Source organism: Epinephelus fuscoguttatus, linkage group LG14 (genome assembly GCF_011397635.1).
Source record: "Epinephelus fuscoguttatus linkage group LG14, E.fuscoguttatus.final_Chr_v1".
Taxonomy (NCBI): Eukaryota; Metazoa; Chordata; class Actinopteri; order Perciformes; family Serranidae; genus Epinephelus; species Epinephelus fuscoguttatus.
The window spans coordinates 34268154-34291649 of record NC_064765.1 but is presented as its reverse complement, the minus strand read 5'-3'; the positions used below and the strand labels follow the sequence as shown (position 1 = coordinate 34291649).

At 39.0% G+C, this 23496-nt stretch overlaps 1 protein-coding gene across 1 annotated transcript in view; it reads left to right on the top strand.

The window, feature by feature from the left end:
- The window catches only part of LOC125900392 (calpain-1 catalytic subunit-like), a 70667-nt gene extending 50209 nt beyond the window's left edge, over positions 1 to 20458 (top strand). The window contains exons 3-23 of the mRNA XM_049595353.1: positions 2560 to 2814; positions 4664 to 4733; positions 4812 to 4930; positions 5273 to 5406; positions 5506 to 5680; positions 8349 to 8423; positions 8613 to 8698; positions 10253 to 10327; positions 10497 to 10657; positions 11587 to 11750; positions 12662 to 12667; positions 12778 to 12986; positions 13146 to 13179; positions 13325 to 13393; positions 13954 to 14011; positions 16722 to 16783; positions 17285 to 17353; positions 17512 to 17590; positions 19485 to 19601; positions 19793 to 19845; positions 19981 to 20458. Coding sequence (XP_049451310.1) covers positions 2560 to 2814; positions 4664 to 4733; positions 4812 to 4930; positions 5273 to 5406; positions 5506 to 5680; positions 8349 to 8423; positions 8613 to 8698; positions 10253 to 10327; positions 10497 to 10657; positions 11587 to 11750; positions 12662 to 12667; positions 12778 to 12986; positions 13146 to 13179; positions 13325 to 13393; positions 13954 to 14011; positions 16722 to 16783; positions 17285 to 17353; positions 17512 to 17590; positions 19485 to 19601; positions 19793 to 19845; positions 19981 to 20007 — 2097 coding nt within the window. The 3' untranslated portion in view covers positions 20008 to 20458. The remainder of the gene's footprint in view (positions 1 to 2559; positions 2815 to 4663; positions 4734 to 4811; positions 4931 to 5272; positions 5407 to 5505; positions 5681 to 8348; positions 8424 to 8612; positions 8699 to 10252; positions 10328 to 10496; positions 10658 to 11586; positions 11751 to 12661; positions 12668 to 12777; positions 12987 to 13145; positions 13180 to 13324; positions 13394 to 13953; positions 14012 to 16721; positions 16784 to 17284; positions 17354 to 17511; positions 17591 to 19484; positions 19602 to 19792; positions 19846 to 19980) is intronic.
- Positions 20459 to 23496: the final 3038 nt, after the last annotated feature.

Sequence of the window (23496 nt, the reverse complement as noted above, 5' to 3'; positions counted from 1 at the left end):
TAAGTGACAAAGCCTCTCCAGCTTTTACCTGCCGATCCGCTCAAACTTTCTGACGCTAACCTTCAAGGTAAGAAGCCAATAGAAAGCAAATAGAATTTAAACTGGTTGATTTATATTTCACATTTTTGCAGACTATGCATATTGACATATAGCCTGTAGTGTAATGCTTTTTACTGCAGGAAACAAGGCAGCCAATGTTAACATTCTACATGATCTCTCAAGAAACTTAAGTGCACAGGTGGTCTCCAGTGACAATAAGACTAAATGCTGTACTTTTTAAAAAAAAAAAACAAAAAAAAAAACTTTACACTGACAGTGATGTGCTATGAAAATGTTTTTTCCAACAAAATATACTATTTAGTATCTATATCTATTCTCTCTATTATGCTATTAGGGATAGTATGTGTTTACGAAGAGAATATTTTTTCTTATTTTGCTTTATTTTATTATCATTATTATTATTATTATTATTATTATTATTATTATATTTTTTTTTGGTGCAAAATTAAATTAGTGATAACATGAGGACAGAAAAAGAAAAAACAGCTGGAGTACCCGGAGAAAACCCACGTTGACACAGGGAGAACATGCAAACTCCACACATAGCAAACCAAATAAGGATAATTCTGATGATAACATTTTGCAGTAAATTACACTTGAATGTGAAATCTGTTGGAAGTGAAACATGGAAGACAGAAGCCAAAGAAATAATAACAATGCGTATATTGAAAAATAAGTAACAAAATTATTATTATTTTTTCTGTTAGACTGTTGTAGTTGTTGAATTGTTTATATTCTTTTGTAATTTCTTAAGTGTTGATGATGATTTATATACTAATATCAACTATGCTATGAATAATAGTTCTAATTTACAGAGAGAATATTTGTTTTTCTATGAGAGTTTAGTAGTTGTTGCATTGTTTACAGTCTTGTATAACATTTTTTAGGGTGAAAAATGAAAGGAAACGTGAATAAATGAGAGGAGAAAGAAACCAACAACCGTAGTTGCTTCCATACAAGGCAAAAAGGGTCATTTAATGGACCTAAGTGAAGAAAATAACAACAATAATCCCTACAAAACAATATACAAATTACAGATAATTTTCAAATTTATCATGACTTGAAAATGCTCTTTATATTTAATAGGCCTCTTTATTTGATTAAGATTAAGATCATAGATGGATGCAGTATAAAAGCAGAGGTGATCCCATACCTCCTGAGAAATATTATTGGTTATTATAAATAACATGTTGAAGTGAAGCAACATGTACTGTCAAATTTGTCTGCATTTGATTTGTAGATTTGACAGAATGGTACACCATTTTGTCTTCTACATGTATTTGTCTATTTGACAGTTATTTAAGGGAGCAAACAATTTTGATTTGATCGCTTTCCATGCGTCTGCATTGCCTGCTCTTGTAAATGTAGTACTTAGTCTACCAGCAGCAGAATTTGTGGAAATGTTAGTAATTTTGCACACATAAACAAATCTTTAAAAAAGTAATTGTTTGCAAAAGTTACACCCTGTTATTCCTGTTCTAAGCATACATGTAATTAGTCATATGATCACACCCTCACTCCTTCTTAAATGTTGATAAAAAACAGGCCCTGATCTCAACCTGATTGAATACCTTTGGGAAGCTCTGGAGCAACATGTTAGCAATGATGGAATATCTCTTAATACATAGTGTTCAACTTTTAAAGCAGGAATCCACAGACTTGCATAATATATGCCAAGATTGCTTGTGTTGGACAAAAAACTTTCCTTTACTGTATGTTGTTTTTGTTTCTCTATAATTTCTCATCTGCATCTCTCAAATTTTGTATGCAAAGTTAGTGTAAACTAGTCCATACCCATTGAGTACAGCATACCATACCATGAAATAAGAAAAAAAAACAACAACATTCGGCCACAGGGGGAGCCACAGCGATTGGTCACATTTTAGCCATTTTGAAGCATTTTTCTGTTGTTATAGCGCCACCCAGTTGCCAATTAGAGTTAAATTTCTCCAGTCACCTTGAGGCGTCCTGTTCTACATATCTACCAAGTTTAGTAAAAATCCATATGGCGGTTAGGCTGAGATAAGAAATTAGCTCTCTAGCGCCCCCATTTTGTTTGATGGGGTCAATAATGGAGGGGTCCCCTCAGATTATGTGTGGTCATATGCCTACAAAGTTGCATGGTGATGGGTGAAACCCTTGAGATGTTATACACCTTTATGTGATGAGCCATGCCCTCCACAATATTCATTGCCTTATAGAAGCTCAGTTTTAGTAAGTTTTCCAACTTTTGCTGAGAGGGAACTTTAGATATTGGTCCCTAGATTATGTTCACTGCGTTTCATGCAGATCGGTCAAACTTCCTAGGAAGAGATCACTTGAGGCAAATTTGTTCCTCACAAAGAGAGGCATCTCTGTGCAAAGATTCATGTCTCTACGATGAAAGTTTGCAATTTCAATCGGTTGCTATAGCGCCCCCCATTGGCCAATTGATTTTATATAGCAAGATAAGATATAGTAAGGTGTCAAAATGGTTCTGGATCTCATTTTCCTCGACAGAGCCCAAACACTGCAGCAATGCCTCCTCCCGGTGTGTGTCTGAACATCATGGAGGCTCGTCAGAAGCAAAACGGATATGGAAGCTTCACCAACCCTGATAGGTTTTTCAACCAAGACTACCAGCAGCTGAAACAGTACTGTGTCGTCCGAGGAGTGAGGTACATCGACGACACGTTCCCCCCTGACAGGCACTCCATCGGTGAAGGGATACTGAGCCCTTCTGATCTGGCCCGTGTAGTGTGGCAGAGACCAGTGGTGAGAACAGACATCACAATGAATGTTAATGTTTAATCAAGCAGGTGATTTATTGTAGCTACACTGACTCAGTGTTTCACTGTGTAGCACATTTTCAACTTACAGTAAGAGTCTGTGTTCAAACTCAACCCGACACACAGGTTAGAGTGTTCTCCCTGTGTTGAATGATCTGCCTCAAGGGGGGGCTAGCTGGGTTTGTACATTCTCTTCATACCATCCCCTTGATTTATGATTTTTTTTTTGACCAGCATCCAATATGGGGATATGTAACAACACATTTGACTGATAACTGATACTGATGTAAATATATTCACTTTTTTCCTGACCTAATATTAATGATCATAAAGTCTTCTCTGTAGTGGAATTAACATCCTATTATGCATGTGTACTCTTATGATGATGGCCCACTAGCAGATGGAGACATGAAATACAGTACTTGTCAATGCATGTGATATTCATGCATCTCCCTGATGTTTGGCCATTGAACTGTCAGCTCATTGTTTTTTTTAAATGCGTACTTTTCTAATGCACTGAAGTTAATATAATACTGATCTAAACTTAATTCATTCATTTATTCATTTTCAGTAACTGCTTATTGTGTTTATGGTTATGAGGGGGCTAGCCTATCCCAGCTGACACTGGGCGAGAGGCAGGGTACACCCTGGGCAGGTCACCGGACTATCACAGGGCTGACACATAAGCCCCGTTTATACGACAATGATTTCAACTGAAAACGCTAAACTTTAGTTGCATTTTAGCCGATCATTTACACGACAGCGGCGTTTTGGGTGCCTGAAAACACAACGTTTTGAAAACGGGTTCCAGAGTGCAACTTTTTGGAAACGGCAGCGTCTCTGTTGTCATGTAAAGTTGCAATATGCAGTTCCTCTGAAAACGGAGACTTTTCGCACTTGCGCATTACGGTTCCAGTCACTAGGCACGCCGACCGTCACAACAACAATGCGGAGCTCTGTTTGTGCTGCTCACCCTCTTGATTTGAAGTGAAGTGTAGATCTGTTACTGTAGCAACTCCACCTCGTCGTCCATCCAGACAAAGTTATCTGTGCATGCTTTCGCCATTGTGTCTTCTTTGTTTTGGTTTGTAATCACCGCGTTGTAGAGGAAGGCGCTTCAGCGCAGGCGCTTGGCATCATGCCGTGGTGTTGCTTTGCAAATTTACACTGCCACCCATTGGCCTGGTGTGCACACTACAGCGTTTCCAGTAGATTTTGCGGCTCCGTGTGAACGCGGATCAATAATGTCGTCATGTAAACGCAGAAGTTTTTTAAAATGCAAAGGACAGACTTTTCCGTTTTTAAAGAAACTGTCTAAACAGGGCCATAGAGACCAACCATTCACACTCAACCATTCACACCAACCATTCACACTCACATTCACACCTACGGCCAATTCAGAGTCACCAGTTAACCTGCATGTCTTTGGACAGTGGGAGGAAGCTGGAGCACCCGCAGAAAACCTACGCTGACACAGGAAGAACATGCAAACTCTACACAGACGGACTTCCCCACCCCGGGATTCGAACCAGGAACTTCTTGCTGTGTGGCGACAATGCTAACCACTGCACTACCCATAATCTAAACTTAAAAAATAATTATTTCTTGTAGTTTTGCTCAAGGAGTAATGAAATGCTGAGATAAAGACTTACTTTATATTTTTAAAAAATGTTTTCTTATACCACTTAAGGTATTAAAGGTAATAAAGGACTCATACATTTGTGCATGTCAGTAGTCATTGGTAATGGTATTGCATTAAGATAGACTTGAGGAAAAAAGTAAACCTATTCTCTTTTTATTTGTTGTTTTTGACCCGTTAACTCTCTGTTTTTCAGAAAATTGCTCCTCATCCAGTCTTCGTACTTGACGGGGTCTCCAGGTTTGACTTTGGTCAAGGAATACTAAGTAGGAACATTTCTTAACTCTTAATCTTTTACTGTGTCTCCTCTTGTCGTTCTAACAATCCTATTTTGTATTTTTCAGAAAACTGCTGGTTTCTTGCCGCTATTGGAGCTCTGACATTTCAGAAGGACGTCCTCGGGCAAGTTGTCCCTCTCGAGCAAACATTTGATGAGAAATACTGCGGACTGTTCCACTTCAGGGTAATAACTAACAGGGCAACTTTAGATGTATATTTTCATTGAACGTTAATTAAAATTAGACTTACAAATTCTTTTGGACTGCACTTTACATTTTTGAAAATAATTAGCTGAAAAAAAGTGAAAAAGGAATATTTTAGAAATAATTACTGGCCAAACATTGACATAGATCTTAAGCAGTGACACATACAATACAGTGCCATGCTTTACTTTCAGCTAGGGTTGCAATGGTTGCAATGGTAAACTGGTTTCAAGGTACACTGTGATATTATAGTTGACAGTTATCGTACCATCTCATAAAAATATTAAAATAAAACTTTATTTCCTTCTTTTCTAACCATCCAGTTCTGGAGATTTGGAAGATGGGTGGACGTCATCATTGATGACAAGTTACCAACAATCAATGGGAGACTGATCTTTGTTCATTCCAAACACCAAAATGAGTTCTGGCCTGCTTTGATGGAGAAAGCCTATGCCAAGTATGAAAAAAAAAAAAAATTCTCACACATAAATGTAGTTTTCTGATACAGAGTTTTGTCTTATATTGGAAACAATAATATCACATCCACTTCTGTCAGAGTGTGTGGTTCTTACGTCGACATGAATGCTGGAACTCCTGCAGAGGCCATGATGGACTTCACTGGTGGTGTTCACATGTCTATCCAGCTGTCAGATCCCCCTGCACAACTGTGGGAGCTGATGTGCAGAGCCGGCCAATCCAAGTCACTTATGAGCTGTGGTACACCTCAAGGGGTAAATACAAATATATCACAAAAAATCACTGGCTGGCTCTCTGTCATATGTTTTGTAAACTGCACATGGATAAATTAGAGAGATGCTGAACAATGAACTGAATATCAACTTTAAAGAAAAAGACAAGTTGAAATGTTATTATAATTAGTTATATGTCTCAAGGTTAGAAATATGAAATGTTGATGGGTTCATACTCTTCCTGCACAAATTATTAAAGAAACATGTTTCTATAGAATACAAGGCCTACTGAGGTTAACAGGTGTGACACTGAAATCATGTGGCGTAAAGAAAAAAATCATCAGGGTGGAGCATCAGTGCATCCCTTGTTCCAAGTTGTTGTTTTTTCTGTCATTTTGGGAAAAATCTTCTCCTAATGAGCCATGCTGTAATGGTTTTACATGACTAACCTTGCTCAAAGTTTTTTAACCAGTAGTCTGACATTTCCAAAAATAGGCTTATTTGCTTTCTTGCTGATCAACCCAATCGGCAGAAAAATGTTGGCATCATTATACGTTTCTGCAAAACACAAATATACATTTGTGCATCATTATGTAGCAAATACGCTGAAACTTAACGTTCAAACAAGGCCGTGGTTTACATGCAGTAGCTTTAGGCACAAAAATTAATTGGTTATGGTTAGGAAAAGATCATGTTTTGGCTTAGAATATCTGATCTGGGGGCACAATAAATGTAGATAATGCAGTGATGTCTAATAAAAAACAAAACAAAGAAATAAATAAAAAAGGGTTTTCATGCCTAAAAAGCCACCGGAAACACAGCAATGAATTCAATCAATCAGTTTTATTCATGAAGCCCAATACCACAAATAACAATTTGCCCCAGAGTGCTTTACAGCATACGACATCCCTCTGTCCTTTGGACTCTCACAGCGGATAAGGAAAAACTCCCCCAGAAAATCCTTTAACAAGGAAAAAAATGGTATAAACCTCAGGAAGAGCAACTGAGGAGGGATCCCTCTTCCAGGACGGACAGACGTGCAATAGATGTCGTACAGAACAGATCAGCATAATAAATTAACAGTAATCCGTATGAAACAATGACACATGAAGAGAGATGCAGGACAGACGGTAATGACAGTAGCTTACAACAACATTAATTTAAGTAATAATATTATTATAATAATTCTAGTTATTGTGGTACAATATGTTGTTGGTATATATTAATATCTGATAGTATACATATGTGACAATAATTATATGTGTATAATAATAGTAGAAGTATGACTAATGATAACAGCAGCAGCAGGAGGCATCTGGCAGGACCATGGCAGCAGCACAACCACACACGTCATGCTGTCCAGGCACCGCTGCAATATGAGTTAACCTGAGAGACAGTGGAGCACAAAGGCTCCGGAGAAGAAGCAGTAGAGCCGAGTTAGCGAGATGCAGTAACAGGACATGAATGTTAGCAAAGGAGAGAGAGAGAGAGAGAAGGAGAGAAGGTGCTTGGTGTATTATAGGAGGTCCCCCGGCAGACTAGGCCTATGTCAGCCTAACTAGGGGCTGGTACAGGGCAAGCCTGAGCCAGCCCTAACTATAAGCTTTATCAAAAAGGAAAGTCTTAAGTCTAGTCTTAAATGTGGAGACGGTGTCTGCCTCCCGGACCGTAACAGGAAGATGATTCCACAGGAGAGGAGCCTGATAGCTGAAGGCTCTGGCTCCTGATCTACTTTTGGAGACTTTAGGGACCACGAGTAACCCTGCATTGAGAGAGTCTGCACATGCTCAGAGCCTGAGCATGTGCAGTAGAAAGCAAACCTGGAAGCTGGAAACCCCTTTTGACTTTTGCACTTAGAGTAGCAAGCCTTTTTTCACTGAACTGAATGGACGCTGTCTTGAAGTCTGATATCCAGTTCTTATGCTGCTTTCCAAAAACTTTTGAAAAATTCCACATGAAATGCCAAAGTTGGAATTCCTACTTGTAAACTTAGAGGAAATCCATCTATCCTGACTTCATGATGAAGCAGTTGTTTGACATCACACAGCTATGGCAGCACCCATGGAAAAGTACATTGTAAATGGTAAACCATTAATTAAAAGGCAATGTTAATGTTTCCCTGTACTTAATTAAAATAACACAATCCAACATATAGTAAAACCTGTTCTGGATGTAAACTGATGTCAAAATAGGCTGCAAATGTTATTCAGTAGCTGGTTACGGTTAAACAATGTTTTGTTTATATATGCAAAGAGGTTGCACTGCTGAGAGTTCAACTGTGTGTACACTTGCCAAAGAATTTCAGCAGGGAAATTTCGACTTCCAACTTTGAATGGAAAGCAGCATTATAATTTATCCATGGTTGAGAGGCTCCTGTTTACAGGTTTTGTCGTCATATAGCATCAGCTGTGGGTTTTAGCTTTCCATTTACCATACAAACATGATTGGTGTAAGTGCCCTTTACAGTACATGTCACATTCACCCATTCACACACAGTCACACACTGGTCTGGTGGCCAAGGCTACTATACGTGGTGCCACCTGCTACTCAGTAACTATTGTAATTCTCCTCTAACTCTAAAGCAAAAGGGCGTTTTTCCCAAAATCGCATCACATCTCCACTTAAGTTGTGTCTACAACACATACCTGCATATTCTCTAATCGTACAGGTCAGTCGACTTTAATCATTTATAAATGCTTTTGGCTTGTAGGAGACCCCTGACAACACTGTCTCGAAAACTGGATTGGTCCAAGGCCATGCCTACACAATCACAGGTTTGAAACAGGTGAAGAATTACACATATTGCACTTGGAATTTGAAGTAACAATACAATAAACGGTTGTACAATAGTAATCATAAAGACAATATTACCAACAGGTAGAAATTGCACTTTTTAACTCCTACTGAAGCATATATTTTGTATGATCAATGGAATAATTTCTTGCATGTGTCTCCCATGATGATTGCTGGTCAGATGATGAGCCAAGGAAAACTAGTAAACCTGGTGCGTTTGTGGAACCCATGGGGCAAAGGAGAGTGGAATGGAGACTGGAGTGATCGGTGAGAACGACTCTTACTCAGTGATTGTTTCACAAAGACATGGTTCTGATTTGCCGATACATTGAGATTATTTTTTCAATGGCAAGATAAGTGAAGATGTATGTATTGTCATACAACATTCTGACATGCCTTTTTTTCCACATTTGCTTTTAGCTTAAAGCCAACCTGTTGGCAAAAAGCTAGGGGTCTTTTGTTGTATTGAAATACAACCACCTCAGTGGTCTTCACTGGCATAACATGGGGTTCCTCAAGGTTCCATTCTTGAACTTTTGTTGTTTTATTGTCATATGCTGCCATTGGTTCACATATTAGTGAATGAGGCCCATTGGCTGTCTGTCAGTTTTAGAATAGATTTTAATATTATTATTGTTCAATGGATAGGTGCCTGATTACTTGTCAGACATGCTCTCAATTTATTCTCCCCTAATTTATTTAAGTCCTGTGACACTGGCTTTTTAGTTGTTCCTTGGGTGAGGACAAAGTACTACAGGGAGATGGCATTTAGTGTCTGAGGTCCTCACCTCTGGAACAGTCTGCCAGAAGAGCTGAGGGCAAAAATCTGTAAATATCTGTAAAAGGAACCTTAAAACTTACCTTTTTTGTTTAGAATTTTTGTTTAATTCTTTTAAAAATGTATCTTCTTTTTTATCTGCCCCTTTCTATTACCTGTACTTTTCCTTATATTGTATTTAGACTAGAGATGCACCAATCCAGCTTTTTCAGTTTTGATACAGATCGCAGTGCTGTGGCTTTGATTATCAGACGATAACCGATACTGATCCGATACCATGGTTGACCTAAAAAGCTATATACCTTTAACTGTAGAACAGAAAAGACGAGAGGCATCAGGCATTGATGACTACACAGTTCTTTCCTAAGATAAAATGAAACAAGATGAAAGAGATTAATGCAATGATGAACTATTTATTTTTAACAGAAATAAACAATTGTGCAACAGCAACTGAAATAGTGTGAAATACCTCCACACAGCAGATTCTCTCCTTCGCTCCATGACGTATGATGTAGCTCATGTTGCAATAGATTTAAAGGGAAAGGAGCGCCGCAGGTATAGGTTGCATTTTCCGATACCCGATCCATCTATTTTGATGATATCGGGGCTGATATTCGATCCAGATATCGGATCGGTGCATCCCTAATTGTATTTTTGTTGTTTTGTTAAGCACCTTGTACTGCAATTGTGCACAAAAAGTACTGTATAAATTACTGACATTTAAATTTACAGTAGCTTCCATCCTTTCGGTAACATAAAAGAGTTAAAGATGTCATCTGGAAAAAGAGCAGCTTGAAATGAGAAGCTTGTGAAAACTGTCTTCTGAAAATCTCCCCTTGTTTTTTTTAAAACTGGTTTTGCCAGTTTCAGTGAAGTCATCCCCTATGGGGCCCTGCCTTAGAGGTAACTTAATGATAGGCTTTTCATTCAAAGCACTACACTGTCTGAGGCCTGAGCCTGAAGAGGTGTTACATCATGCTTCTGAATGTCAAACAGTTAATCATAAGATATTGTCTCACCTCTCTTGAAAAACTGTTGTCAAGGTCACCGCTGTGGCAAACTGTGAGTGCCAAAGATCGTGAAATGTGCCTTTCAGTGGCTGACGATGGAGAGTTTTGGTAAGCAAATTCACTCAAATGTATGAAACTTTTCATGGCATTACACCTACATGCGTAGTAGCAATTACAGCAAGAACTACAAATCAGTGTATACTCAAAGTTAAGTGTATCTAAAATATAAGATATCCACAACTATGCTTTATCAAAAATTAATCTCTGATGTTAACAGGATGACTATTGGAGACTTCTGTAAGTTCTACGAGAATCTTGACATCTGCTCCCAGTATCCCGACTTCCTTGATGCACACTCCTCTTACCGCTGGAAGACTTCAATGTATGAGGGCAGATGGGTTGCAGGAACAACTGCTGGAGGATGCGCGAAAAATAAAGGTACTTCCAGGATATCTGGACTTAATTAATAAAACTTGATATAGTTTGTCATACCACTGAAGCAAATGTGTGCTTTTTTGCAGTGCCAATGATAAAGTTCCATCCATTCATTTTCTGTAATCGCTTATTCTCTCAAGGGTCGCTGGGAGGCTTGAGCTTAGAGTGTATAAAATAATGGACATAGCTACCGTGACATCACCCATTGGTTTGTGGACTCCCCTTTTGAAGCCTCGAGTTCAGCATTTTGGCCATTGCCAAAATTTTTTTGGAGACAAAATCATTTTTGATCGAGGGGTGGATCTGACTCACTGACTGTGCAATGCCTCACAGACAGCCTGTTACTCAAGCGGCCCCACCCTTAGATATGTGTAACTTTTAGCCTTAATAATATATAAATTTATGAGTTATATAAGAATTAACGCCCCTGTACAGTTGTCATGACTGTTGGTATTAGCTGTAGAGACCAAACCATTTTTGTTACAGGCTGGAAACATATTTATTTTTGCTTTGATGTTAGAAATTTTAACATGGGCTTCAAATGACCCTTCACTGAGTCCCACCCCTTGAACACAGACTGGCCAATCATAGCATAGCATCAGCTAGCTCTGACAAGGGTCTGACAGCTACACGGTTGTGCTCCATAGACTCTCGTGCAGTCACTTCAGATTTCCGTCATTTTCAGGCTGGTTTTGTGGGTATTGAGTTAAACATTGTGCCTGGGGCACCTTTATGAGTAATACTCATTACCTAGAGAGACTGGAAGGAGATACACATTTCTTCCCCTTTCCAAAACCAAAATCAAATCCTGAAAAGTGCAAGCCATTACCAATAACATATGATTTCAATTTCAACAAATCAATCAAATCACTCACCTGATTCTTTGCAAAATTATACAATGCAAAAAACACTTTCTCCTGTTTCTCTTCCAGACAGTTTCTGGACTAATCCACAGTATCGGGTCAAGATTGGCGGTGAATATTCAGGGAAAGATGGCGAGAAAAATGTGCTGATATCTCTCATGCAAAAGTCTGACAAAAGGAACAGACACCTGGTTCAAAATTTCTACATTGGATTAAGCGTGTTTGAGGTAAACGTTACCCTTTATTGTGTCTGTCACAGTATAAGGCCTATTAGGGACATGTCATGTATACAATAGACATCCCTGTCAGGCCCTGACAGGGTGGAGAACTTTTTTATGGGCTCTTGACAATGAGAGCAAAATTTTGGTGAGGGGAAAAGTGGCATTGCCAGTTTTCAAAATAGCCTGCATATCTGTGGTTGGGATGGGAGGCCCACTTTGAGAAAAACTTTGTTCCCCTGCCCATAATTTGTAAATAAGTAAATAAAAATAAAATAACTTATAATATAAGTTGGGTGAAAGTTAAACAATAACTGACTGAATAACTGGATAACTGAATAACTAACTACACTAAGCTGTGTATCACGCTGACGGGAAAAGACAGTTTTTTTCAACGGTGTTCGACGCTGGGAGTCACTGATCAAGCGGTGGTTTTTGACAACTTCAGAGTGAGACCAAGTTGTCTTAACTCCTCAAACCTGTTCGGAAAACAAAATTTAATGATTGATGATGAGAGCAATGATTCACTCAAATTTTGTGAACATCAAAGGAACTTTATCCTAACACAGGTGTGCATTTGGGGGCGCTTTGGAGCTTGCTGGCCACACGCAACCCTATTCATTCATCTAGAGATAAAACATCTCAGATTTTTTAAGGAAGCTATATTCTGAGGAGTCAAAGGAGGGTCGCAGTAAATCGAATGTGAACACAGTAAATGAGTCAAAGTCCATGCAACAGAATGTTAGACCACAGCTGGCTACCTAGGGAGGTCTAATGTAGGTCTTACTCTGCTTTTCATCTTGAGTAACTGCATATGTACACATAATAATACATTATCGTAACTGAGTATTTATTCATACTCATTAACTTAATTGCTTTTGTCTCCAACATAAACACATCTTCCACTGATTTCCCTCAAGGTGAAGGAACAAGTAAGACACAATTTTATCTCAATCCCACAGTAAATCTCCATCCACATTGTGAAGCTCAGCTAAAAGATATAAACTGCAGAGGACTGAAGTATATTTATTTATTACTACAGTACAAGGCACAGAGAGGGAAGTTCCCACCCTCTTTCTTCAGCAGCAACGCACCCGCCGTCCAAACTTTGACCTTCATAAATGCACGTGAGGTGATGGAGTTTGTAATGCTGAAGCCTGCTGAATACCTGATTGTGCCATGTACCTTCAAACCAAACGAGTCGGCCTCCTTCATCCTGACCATCTTCTCCAAGGAAGAGACCCATGGCTAGTACGCTCACTCTCTCCACACTTACTGTTTGTATGACCACGTCACAAAATCACCCCAAAAGAATCTGCACAGCATGTGTCACACATTACTGGTGTTTTACTGAGAAAGAAAAAAAAACACACTAATCCCATGCAAAATGTGTTTGGTCTTTCCCAACAGTGAGAATTCTGGTGATCATGAGCCAGTACCAAAGGTGTGCCAGATTTAATATTATCAAAATATTATTCTGATATTGTGTTACATGTTCTTAACTATACTTAATGTGAATATGTTTTGACCATTGCATTTCATTTGGGATAAAATAACTTAATTTCTCATTCTCTTATTTTGATTTCCAGCTCGAAGAGGTCACAGATGCACAGGATGATGAAAATAAGAAAACATTTTTCCGCCAGCACTCTGACAAGGTAATGTTTGCATACTTGCTAGCTAGCGTTAAACCTTTTAAGAAAAATGTATTGAAAAATCCACCAGCTTTCACATACTTTAAAACTGAAGTTATCAATATTCTGAATAATGGGTCAAATAACTATGCATAAAGTGAGAGGGGTCATTCATAGCTACAAACCCACAGATAATTATCACGACTCCACAGTTCTTCTCAGCTTGAGGGAGCATTTTAATGTTTTTCAGCTCATTGTTTTGGTTTAATGGAACACAGTTTTACTGCTTTGATCTGTCTTATTTGCCTCATCAACCTCATTTCCAGCCACAGCTAATTTTAAATGTTGTCTTCGACCCCCCGCCCCAGCACCAAACAGCAGACATTAAAAAGTGAGCTTTAAGGAGAGTGAATATTGGATGTCCATTTGTCAGGTAGACAGATACACAACTAAAAAGAATGCTAATGGGCGTGGGGATGGTTTTGTTTTTGGTCTGTTTTCATGTGGCTGACAGAAAATTCACCAATGAAAGCTTATAGAAAGTTTACCACAGTCTAATATATCTGTTTTAATTTCATTTCCAGTACGAAGAAGTGGATGCTGAGCAGCTCCAAAAGCTTCTAAATGAACGCATCCTGCAAGGTTTGGACTGTGAAATAATATTAAGAGATGTGATAAACAAGAGAGCTCAAAAACATCACAATACATTGTTATTGTCTTAAATTATATGTGAACTGCTATATTAAAGGGTTTATACCTTGTTTCCACACAGTTTTGTTTTGTGTCCATATCTGTGTACAGTATAGGCAGTAGCGACTCGTGGTGAAATTGGGTGGGAGGGCTAACGCATTAGGCCTATGGCCTATACTGATCAATGGTTCAGCTGCAGTAACAGTAGCTATGTTTCCATCCAAAAGTGATTGGAATCATTGGGAAATGCGCATTAAAAGAAATACGAATCCTGTGTGTTTCCATTAAATGTACAGACTTTGGTGAAAACTATGAGCTCCGCAGAACCGGAAACAAAACAAGTCTCGCATTCTTCTTCTTCTACGTTTTCTGGTGGTTGGTAACCAGCTTATAATTGCATTACCGCCTTCCCGACCCGGAGTGTGGATATCACCATGGAGAGAGGTGCGCTACGTCAGACTTAATTCGAACATAACTGTTTCCATCCTCCGTTTTGCGAATCAACATTTTTTCGAATCAACCAAAACCCGACTACAGTGAGCGAATTTTAGTTTGTGCGAATCAGGGGATTTTAATTTGAATTTTGGCGTTTCCATCATAATTTTCCGATGCGATACTTCTAGATGCGCATCTAAACAGGCTGATGGAAACATGGCTAGTAACATCACACTGAGATACATAACCAGGTTACAGCAACAATGCGCTACAACAAAACTAGAGAATTAGGCTAACTACAAAAATGTTCTGATACCAAAAGCTCTTTCTCTCTCTCTCTCTCTCTCTCCCTCTCTCTCTCTCTCTCTCTCGCTGTCTCGTTCGCACGCCCGCATGTGTGTGCATACAGAAAGAAAAGGAGTAATGCTCCTTTAATGAGAGGTTAGGGCTTGGGCTTAGGGCTGGGCGGTATGGCCTAAAATCAATATCACGGTATTATTTTGGGGGGATGCAGTGAACGTATGATATCGCCGTATCGTCTTCTCTCTTTTTTTTACACCTTAAACAAGTCTAGGATGGAAACTATTTATCGTCAGAAGTAAAATGGTTGCTAATCTATTATTGTGTATAACGTTATACAGTATGTATACACCTTAGAGGGAAGAGGGAGGGTCGGCGGCTCCCGGGCCCCCTTCTCCCGTGGGCCTGGGTTTGCGGCGGCTGGCCAGGCCACCTCCATCACATAGCGAGGGAGGTGTGTGAGGCAGGCAGGCCGGCCGCCAGCCCCGTTCTGCCGCCGGAGTACTGCGGTATGAAAGTAACCACAAAAGCAGTACTGCGGCTCATGTTTACTGCGGTAAGTTACCGTCACCGCGAATACCGCCCAGCCCTACTTGGGCCTACCTTATTTGAAGAGAAGCTCACATCGACGGCCATTTGATTTTTGGATGAGGTCCCGCTCGATAGACAGCATTTAAAATAATCCACCTCGTTCACTCTCGCACTACAGTAACAGCAGGCAGGCCCTCACTGTACTTCCAAGCACTGTCATCGGCCAAAAGTCAGTGGCCTGGGCTGAATGAACTTAGCCCAGCTGGACAGTAAATCAAGGGGGCTTGTCACGACACCTGACACTCACGATGTGACAACAATGATTGGAAGCTGATTCTAGGAGTATGGGCTGTAAAAAATCAGCCCATTTAGATAAATCCTGCGTTTTTGTGACTATTTTAGTGCTGTTGCTGCTATAGGTTCCACCAGAAACAATCAGTTCTAAGGTTTAATAACTAATATTTTAATATTTTCTTTAATTTAATAATTTTCTCGTCTTTACTGTAAAAGATAGGCAGGGCTTAGTCCCGCAAGCCCATTTATACCAGCCGCCTCTGAGTATAGGCAATGTGTTTAACACAAGGATAAGCAACTCTTTATGGATGAATAGAAATGCCACTGCATAAATGGAAGACAAGTTAATGTTGAGTGTTTTTACGCAGTCCATTCTTGTGTAATATGTGTATGGAGCAGTACAGAGACAAAACAGGACCAATAATAGAGTGGTTATTTGAATTTTTTTTTTTTTTTTTGGTAAAATACCTGAAATACGTTTTGTGGTTAAGAGACTTTCACGTTTTATTTTCTGACATAAAATACATTAAATACCCCATTCGTAATTTTGAAGCTTTATGTGTCTTAAAAAACATGGTTGCTAAGAAGTGGCTACATGAGACTCCAGTGGCATCATGCCAAACCACGCCGAACATGGCTTTAATGCCTCATTGTGTTGGCGACGTTGAAGCCATACGACCTAGGTTTAGTTTGTTTACAGCCTAACATAAGTTACTTCTGGTGACTGCATTGCATGTATTGTATGCAGAGCAAGAAAAAAGTGGGGAGGCTGGCCTGTAAGGTGTTTCGTGAAATATTCTGTTACAGGCAGATCCATTATGCATGTATTCTATATATTACACAGCTAACATGTTAATGTTAGCTAGCTTCACATGCTACAGAACTTTTCACATGGGAACAATGTATAAATAGAGCTGCGTTACATTTATAAATCTGTTAGCTAACTTGTTTTATGCTAACTTCCAAAAGTTCTCAGAGGCATGAATGGACCTGGACTTACATATGCAAACAGAGCTATGTGGAAATGAGGCATTAGGCCAAAGTATGTCTCCTACTGATTTCTCTTCTTCTTCTTCTTCTTCTTCTTCTTCTTCTTTTTAAGGGGACTTGAAATCTGGAGGCTTTACCATTGATGCCTGTCGCAGCATGGTTGCTCTGATGGATGTATCCTGTTGTGATGCATGTGACTGTAACAAAATATAGTCATTCTTTCTACTGTAAAAAAAAAACACCAATAAAAGCTTCTATACTAAAATCTACCAACAGGACATGTCCCAGCAAGAATCAGATCCAGATTCGGGGAGAAATGAACAACTTCATTAACCAAGATTATATGTTTCCCTGACATTAACATGTAGCGGTGTAGCAGTGCAGGTTACACTTGCACTCGCAGTAATGTACCTGGGGCAGATGACCATATATCTGTCACAAACGAACGTCACTTTGTTTCAAAAGTAGAAAAAAACATTGGAAACAGAGTATACAGAATGATCTGAGGATTTTGCTTACAAGGAGTACTGTTACCTATGTTTATGTCATTACTTGAAACTTCGGCCTTGTTTAATATGGACTAAGGATGCATGATAATATCGGCATGTCATCAGCAAAGGTCAGGCTAAGACATGAAACAACATGTGCAGCTGTGATACCTTAATGTTGAGCTAGACATCGATCACTGGCAAACTGAACAGTGAGGAATTTGTTCGTCTGTGGAGGAAGGTCGTTGCATACAAGGTAAAAGGAACCAAGTGCGGCACAAACATTTCAATTTTTATGTAATATTTACACACAACTGTTTTGCAGCCTTGTAAATCTACCATTAATTCATATGCATTAGACTATAGATATGGAAGACTAAAATGATGATTATTGGTGTTTTCTTCATTGATCAGGACATTTTCTTCCTCACTGATGTTTCACGAACTGGAACCCTGTCAATGAGTGAGCTGAGGAATGCTTTCGAAGCTTCAGGTAGACCAGTTTAGGATTCATTCACTCACTTGATTATTGGTTTATTAAATGTAATGAAAAAAATCCCTGTGCCATTTAAAAGTCAGTACCAAAGAACACTTGGAAACATAAACATGTGAACAGTGTGTGCATACACATAAAAAAGTACATTCTCAACAAAGAAACTGATATTAAATGAATAACAGAGGACGTGTTGCGTTAATGTGCCAACTCTGCCTCTTCTACATAACTACATATACAGACGCAGCTTTACTGAGTTGGATACAGTAAGGATGGATGATATTTAAGAGGGAATTTGAGAATCTGAACTGAATATGTGTTATTATTATTACTGTTATTATTTTTATTGCATAATAATGACTGAATCTGCAGCAGCTCACCTGAAATCTCCATTTGGGGAAAATAATGTCTGCTAAGAATAACTGACATTCTTCATCACAATTGCTTTTACACTGACTCTGCATTTCTCCTTTATATGCAGCTTGCAGTGATAGCATCTTTCAGCTAACTGTTTCTTATCATTATGGCCTGCAACTTCAACATTTTGGCTCAGTGTTACCACTCTCATATCTAGCAACATCATCGCAGTAGGCAGCAGATTCCAATCTCCAGTAAACCCACTGTACACCACAAACTCAGCACCAAACAGCAGAAAGACACTGTTAGAGACTGTTGGCTGGTAGACGGTATTTAGTCGCTAAAAAGCCAGACATTTCCCTGAGGACTTTGTGAACACAAATAACAGGGCTGAAAACAGGTTGAATGTTGGAGCTGGAACAAAGCTCCAAATTGCTGCTAATATTGCTCAGTATCTGATAAATTTGTAGGCATCTTTGAGGTATATAATAACTACATACGGGACCACAAGATGGCGCCTATGCATTCCAGTGGAGTTTCTTGCCTGATGCGTACACCAAAAAAAGTTTCTAGCTTCGATGTTTATTTCCACAGTATGTGGCCCGCGGAATACGCGCAGTAGTGTTTCTCCTGCTAGGCCCGCCACGAATTCTTGCTCTGCTCATAGACTTTACATTGCACGTCTGTCCGTCCTGGAAGAGGGATCCCTCCTCAGTTGCTCTTCCTGAGGTTTCGACTGTTTTTTTCCCCCGTTAAAGGGTTTTTTTGGTGGGAATTTTTCCTTATCTGCTGTGAGAGTCCAAAGGACAGAGGGAAAATTGGAAGCAAGGTTGAGCTGCTTTCCTGGGAGTTTGGTGGGCACCTGTTTGCATACAAGTTTACCACATCAGTTTGAAAGGTGATAATAATATCATATGCAACTTTGTAGGCATATGACCACACATAATCTGAGGGGACCCCTCCATTATTGACTCCATCAAACAAAATGGGGGCACTAGAGAGCTAATTTCCTATCTAGGCCTAACCGCCATATCGATTTTTACTAAACTTGGTAGATATGTAGAACAGGACGCCTCAAGGTGACTGGAGAAATTTAACTCTAATTGGTAACTGGGTGGCGCTATAACAACAGAAAAATGCTTAAAAATGGCTAAAATGCAACCGATCGCTGTGGCTCCCCCTGTGGCTGAATGTTGTTGATTTTTTTTCTAATGTTTGGTATGACTAAGTCATGGTATGGTATGCTGTACATAATCACGGAAACTGTCAGTCAGTCATTCTGTCTGTCCCACGTTTTTCTACTCACTGACGTGGTCAATCTATGTGAAACAGCACATAGGCATTGAGGATTGGCATAGGTAGAAGGTGACAAAGCTACCAATGGGTATGGACTAGTGAATATAGAATAAAGAAAGTTGTCATGATTAAATTTACACTGAGACTGCATTTGTGGCTAATTGTGTAAGTGAAAAACACCTAAGTGTTGAAAGAATAAACTACATTTCCAAACTGCTCCTCCTGTGTGTGTGTTGCACAGGAATGAGAGTCAAGGATGACATGCTCAATTTGATGGCTCTACGCTACGGTGCCTCTTCTGGCCACATGACGCTGGAGAGCTTCATCAGTCTCATGCTTCGCTTGGGCTGCATGTACAGTAAGTGAAGTCAAATGAAACAAATGGTGATAATAGATAAGACATAAGAAGTTACTGTCTACCACTATTGCCTTATAAATATGTTAAAATACACATTCGTTCCCAGTTAGTAAGTCTGGTCTAGTTGCAATTTATAACACTTATGGCTTAAAGTGATACAATTTATTTTCTTTTTGTGTGATGCCCAACAGAAATCTTCCAACAGCTGTCTGATGGGAAAGCCATGAATCTCAAAGAGTCAGAGGTAGTAATACATATTCTTCTTGTCAGAAGTCGTAGATATAATGCCACAGTGTAACTTAATGATACATTTTCAGGAATAAAAAATGCAATTTTGTGTACATGTTGCATTAATAACCTCTCTCTTCTTTATTTTCAGTGGATGTACGTTTCAATGTACACTTAACCCAAAACAGGAAGATGGACGGCGCAATTCACAACGACAAAACGGGTAGATGTTTCAAACGAGTGCCTTCTTTTCATTTTAAAATCTGCATCAATAGATAAAAGCTGTGTTTTTCTATGAATAATTCATTACACAATATGAACTGTAACTAAAAGGTTCTCTATTTTCACTACTACATTTCTATTGCAGTAAAATACACAATAATGTGAAAATATAACCAATCCTTTGTGGACATGTTGATAGGCTCGATATGGAATTGCATTATGTTAAAATGATAGACTGAGTTACTGCACTTTTTTTTGGTATTATTTGTAGACTGTGACTTTTCACCCACAACAAATTTCAGATTTCAGGATATAAAATGTAGTCACTTTAACTGCAAAAACCATGTTGACCATTTTCTATAACTTTTTCAAAAATAATAATAAAAAGATCTGACCTGTAAGTACAAGCGTGTGATTTGGTCTTGGCTCCTCTGTTGTCTGTCAACCACTTGCTCTCTGCAAATTTCAATCCGTACAAATAGTTTACTATTGACCATTGATTTTATCACAGAGGAACATTTTGATTGTTACATATGTATAACTGCAAGAAGAAACAAAGATATTTCTTCTTTTCTATTTGGAAATGCAAAAAAATGTGCACTCAAATGTAGCATTAATGACACACCATGCATAACCACTCTGTGCCATGTATAATTCAAGGGTGCGTTCCAAATTGTATACGTTTTGTTTATAATTTTAGTAGGTACTGCACCACCCTTAAAAAGTACATAATATTGCATGCAGTATGGACACAACTGGAACATACTACTGTCTCATAACATTACGCCTTGAACTTTGACCCTCTTGTTTTTATATCCATTACCTTGGAGATAAAAGAAACACAACATACTGAGTTTGCCAGAAACGGAGATCAACCCAGGAAGCTCTGCTGTTGCTACTTTGCAATGAATGTAGTTTGACTTTGAAGTTGTGCACAGACCGTACATTCTAACATATTATATTTGCAACAGTGAAATTACATCTACAGTTCTCTGTTATTTTTATTTTTACACCTACACCCTATTGTTGTTTGCAATATTAGTACTATGGGCATTGGAATGCACAGTAAGTTGGTATGAAGACTTTGCCACTCACATGTTCACAGATTAGTGTTGCACTTCTGCCATCTTGTGGCTGCAAACAATATCAACAGCAATGGGAGGCTTTTAGCTGACTCTCACTGCAAAGAACTGAAATACATATAGCAGGTGAGCCTTTGTGGGCTTAGTTTGTTAATATGCTGTTTCTGCCTGACCAGCTGACTCACTCATATAAATCTATAGACTAAGATAGTGACGAGGTTCTGTATTAATAAGGTTCCAAAACAGGAAATGATTGGTGAGCTTGCTTAACCCTTTGTCACCTGTTAATAAGACAACATGTTGATGCAAAACTAGAGCACACGTTTCTTGGATAAACATGAGACAAATTTGATTTAAAATATGGCATTCAATAATTGTTCAGAAGTTACATTTGTACATTAATGCCACTACTTTAAATACTGTGACAACATCGCACAATCTGTCAGCTTCCCTTTGAATTTCATTTTGAGAATAGAGTATTACTTTTGGCCATCCAGAGAGGTCACAGTGATTTTAATTAAAGGTTGATAACATCCAACTTTAGCAATGTACCCACTTCTTTTTGTTTCCATTTTAGCCTGAATAGTTCATGGTCTGTCCGATGATTGATCACACCCTGTCCAAACCTTTGATGTGCCCCAAGCTCCCACAAGTGTCATCAAGCATGAAAATACGTCCAGCCTCCTGCACACTACACCTAACAAAATTTTGCTCTCTGCATCTTAATTTACAAGTAGAATCACTGCCTTGAGGTTGTATGCCTCCGCAGACCAGTCAAGTTGCAGTTTACATCCAATGTCTGTCCACACTCATATGTAGCCATGACAGCAGACAATGACCTGAATATGGATTCCTGGAAATTCTAAAAACATGGATGCTTCACACACATCTCCAACCCAGCAGCACATACAATCTACACAATCAGCATAGTTTGGAGGATTATCACCAATTCAGTATCTGACCAAATGTCTCCCCTTCTGTTCCTGAGATAAGGTGTTGAGTAAAGGCCAGAAAAGTGTTTTTACAGAACATTATGATGTCACAATGAAGCTGACCTTTGACCTTTTAGATATAAAAAGTCATCACTTCGTTCTATTATTCTATTAGACATTTGTGTAAAATCTTTGGGGAAAGAAGTCTTCAGTTATGGCCAAAAACATATTTTGTGAGGTCACAGCGACCTTGACCTTTAACCACCAAATGCTAATGAGTTCATTCTTGAGTCCAGTTGGATATTCGTCATTATCAGAAGAAATTTCCTGAGGACCTTCTTGTGATATTGCATTCATGAGAATGAGATGGACACGAGATCACAGTGACCTTTGACCACAAAATTCTAATTAGTTATTTTTTGAGTCCAAGTGGATGTTTGTGCCAAATTTGAAGAAATTTCCTAAAGGCTTTTTTGAGATATTGTGTTCATGAGAATGGGATGCATGGACAACCATATGGCTGCTTCACACAGTGCATGGCAGAGTTTAATGAAGAAAATTAATGATACCTTTTTTTAATTATTATTTTGCACTGTATATTGGTGAAAAAGTTTGCATGTTCTCCCTGTGTTTGCAAGGGCTTTATTCTCTAAAGACATCCAGGCTGGGTGAGCTGGAACTTCTATATTGACCATGAATGACATTGTGTACAGTACAATGAATGTCTGTCTGCCAACACCATGTTAGTGCTGTGACAGGCCAGTAATAACACCTGTGAGTGTACCCTGCCTGTTACGTAATGCATGCTTGAATACACACCTTCCATCTATCATCACCAGTGGGATAAGGTACAGAAAACTAATGGATCTTCATATATAAGTGTGACATTTTTTGACTATCTTGAGTTAAATACACATTGCTGGCCTCATGAAATAGTGGCTCTGCCACTGCAAGGCACAGACAGCCCTGGGAGATGAGCACTGCTTTTACAAGCACAGACAAGCACAGATGTGGCAGATACATATTGCCAGCAGCCAATGTTGCTCGCAAGACAGTTTTATGTCTCAACTACTACTGTGAAAATAAAAGTCAAGAGGTTTTGAACAAGTCAGGGTAGCATGAACTGATGAATGAAATGGAAGCTACTTGTTTTCTTTCATGCAGAGAAAATGCTCTTATATAATCTCTCTCCCTCCCTCTGCCTCCACCTGCCTGTTTGTCTATTATCTACCCACATGTCCGCCCACATACTGTATGCAGCTCTGACAACTAAAATCTTATGTTACATGACGTGCGGTAGGTTAAGTCTCATGTTCTTTTAAGAAATGCCACTACAGGTGGAGTTTCATAAAGAAACACCCCATAATGATAGCAGTACCCTGAGGCGTTTGCAGGCCAAATAAGAACTGAAGCTTTCTCTCTAGTGCTTGT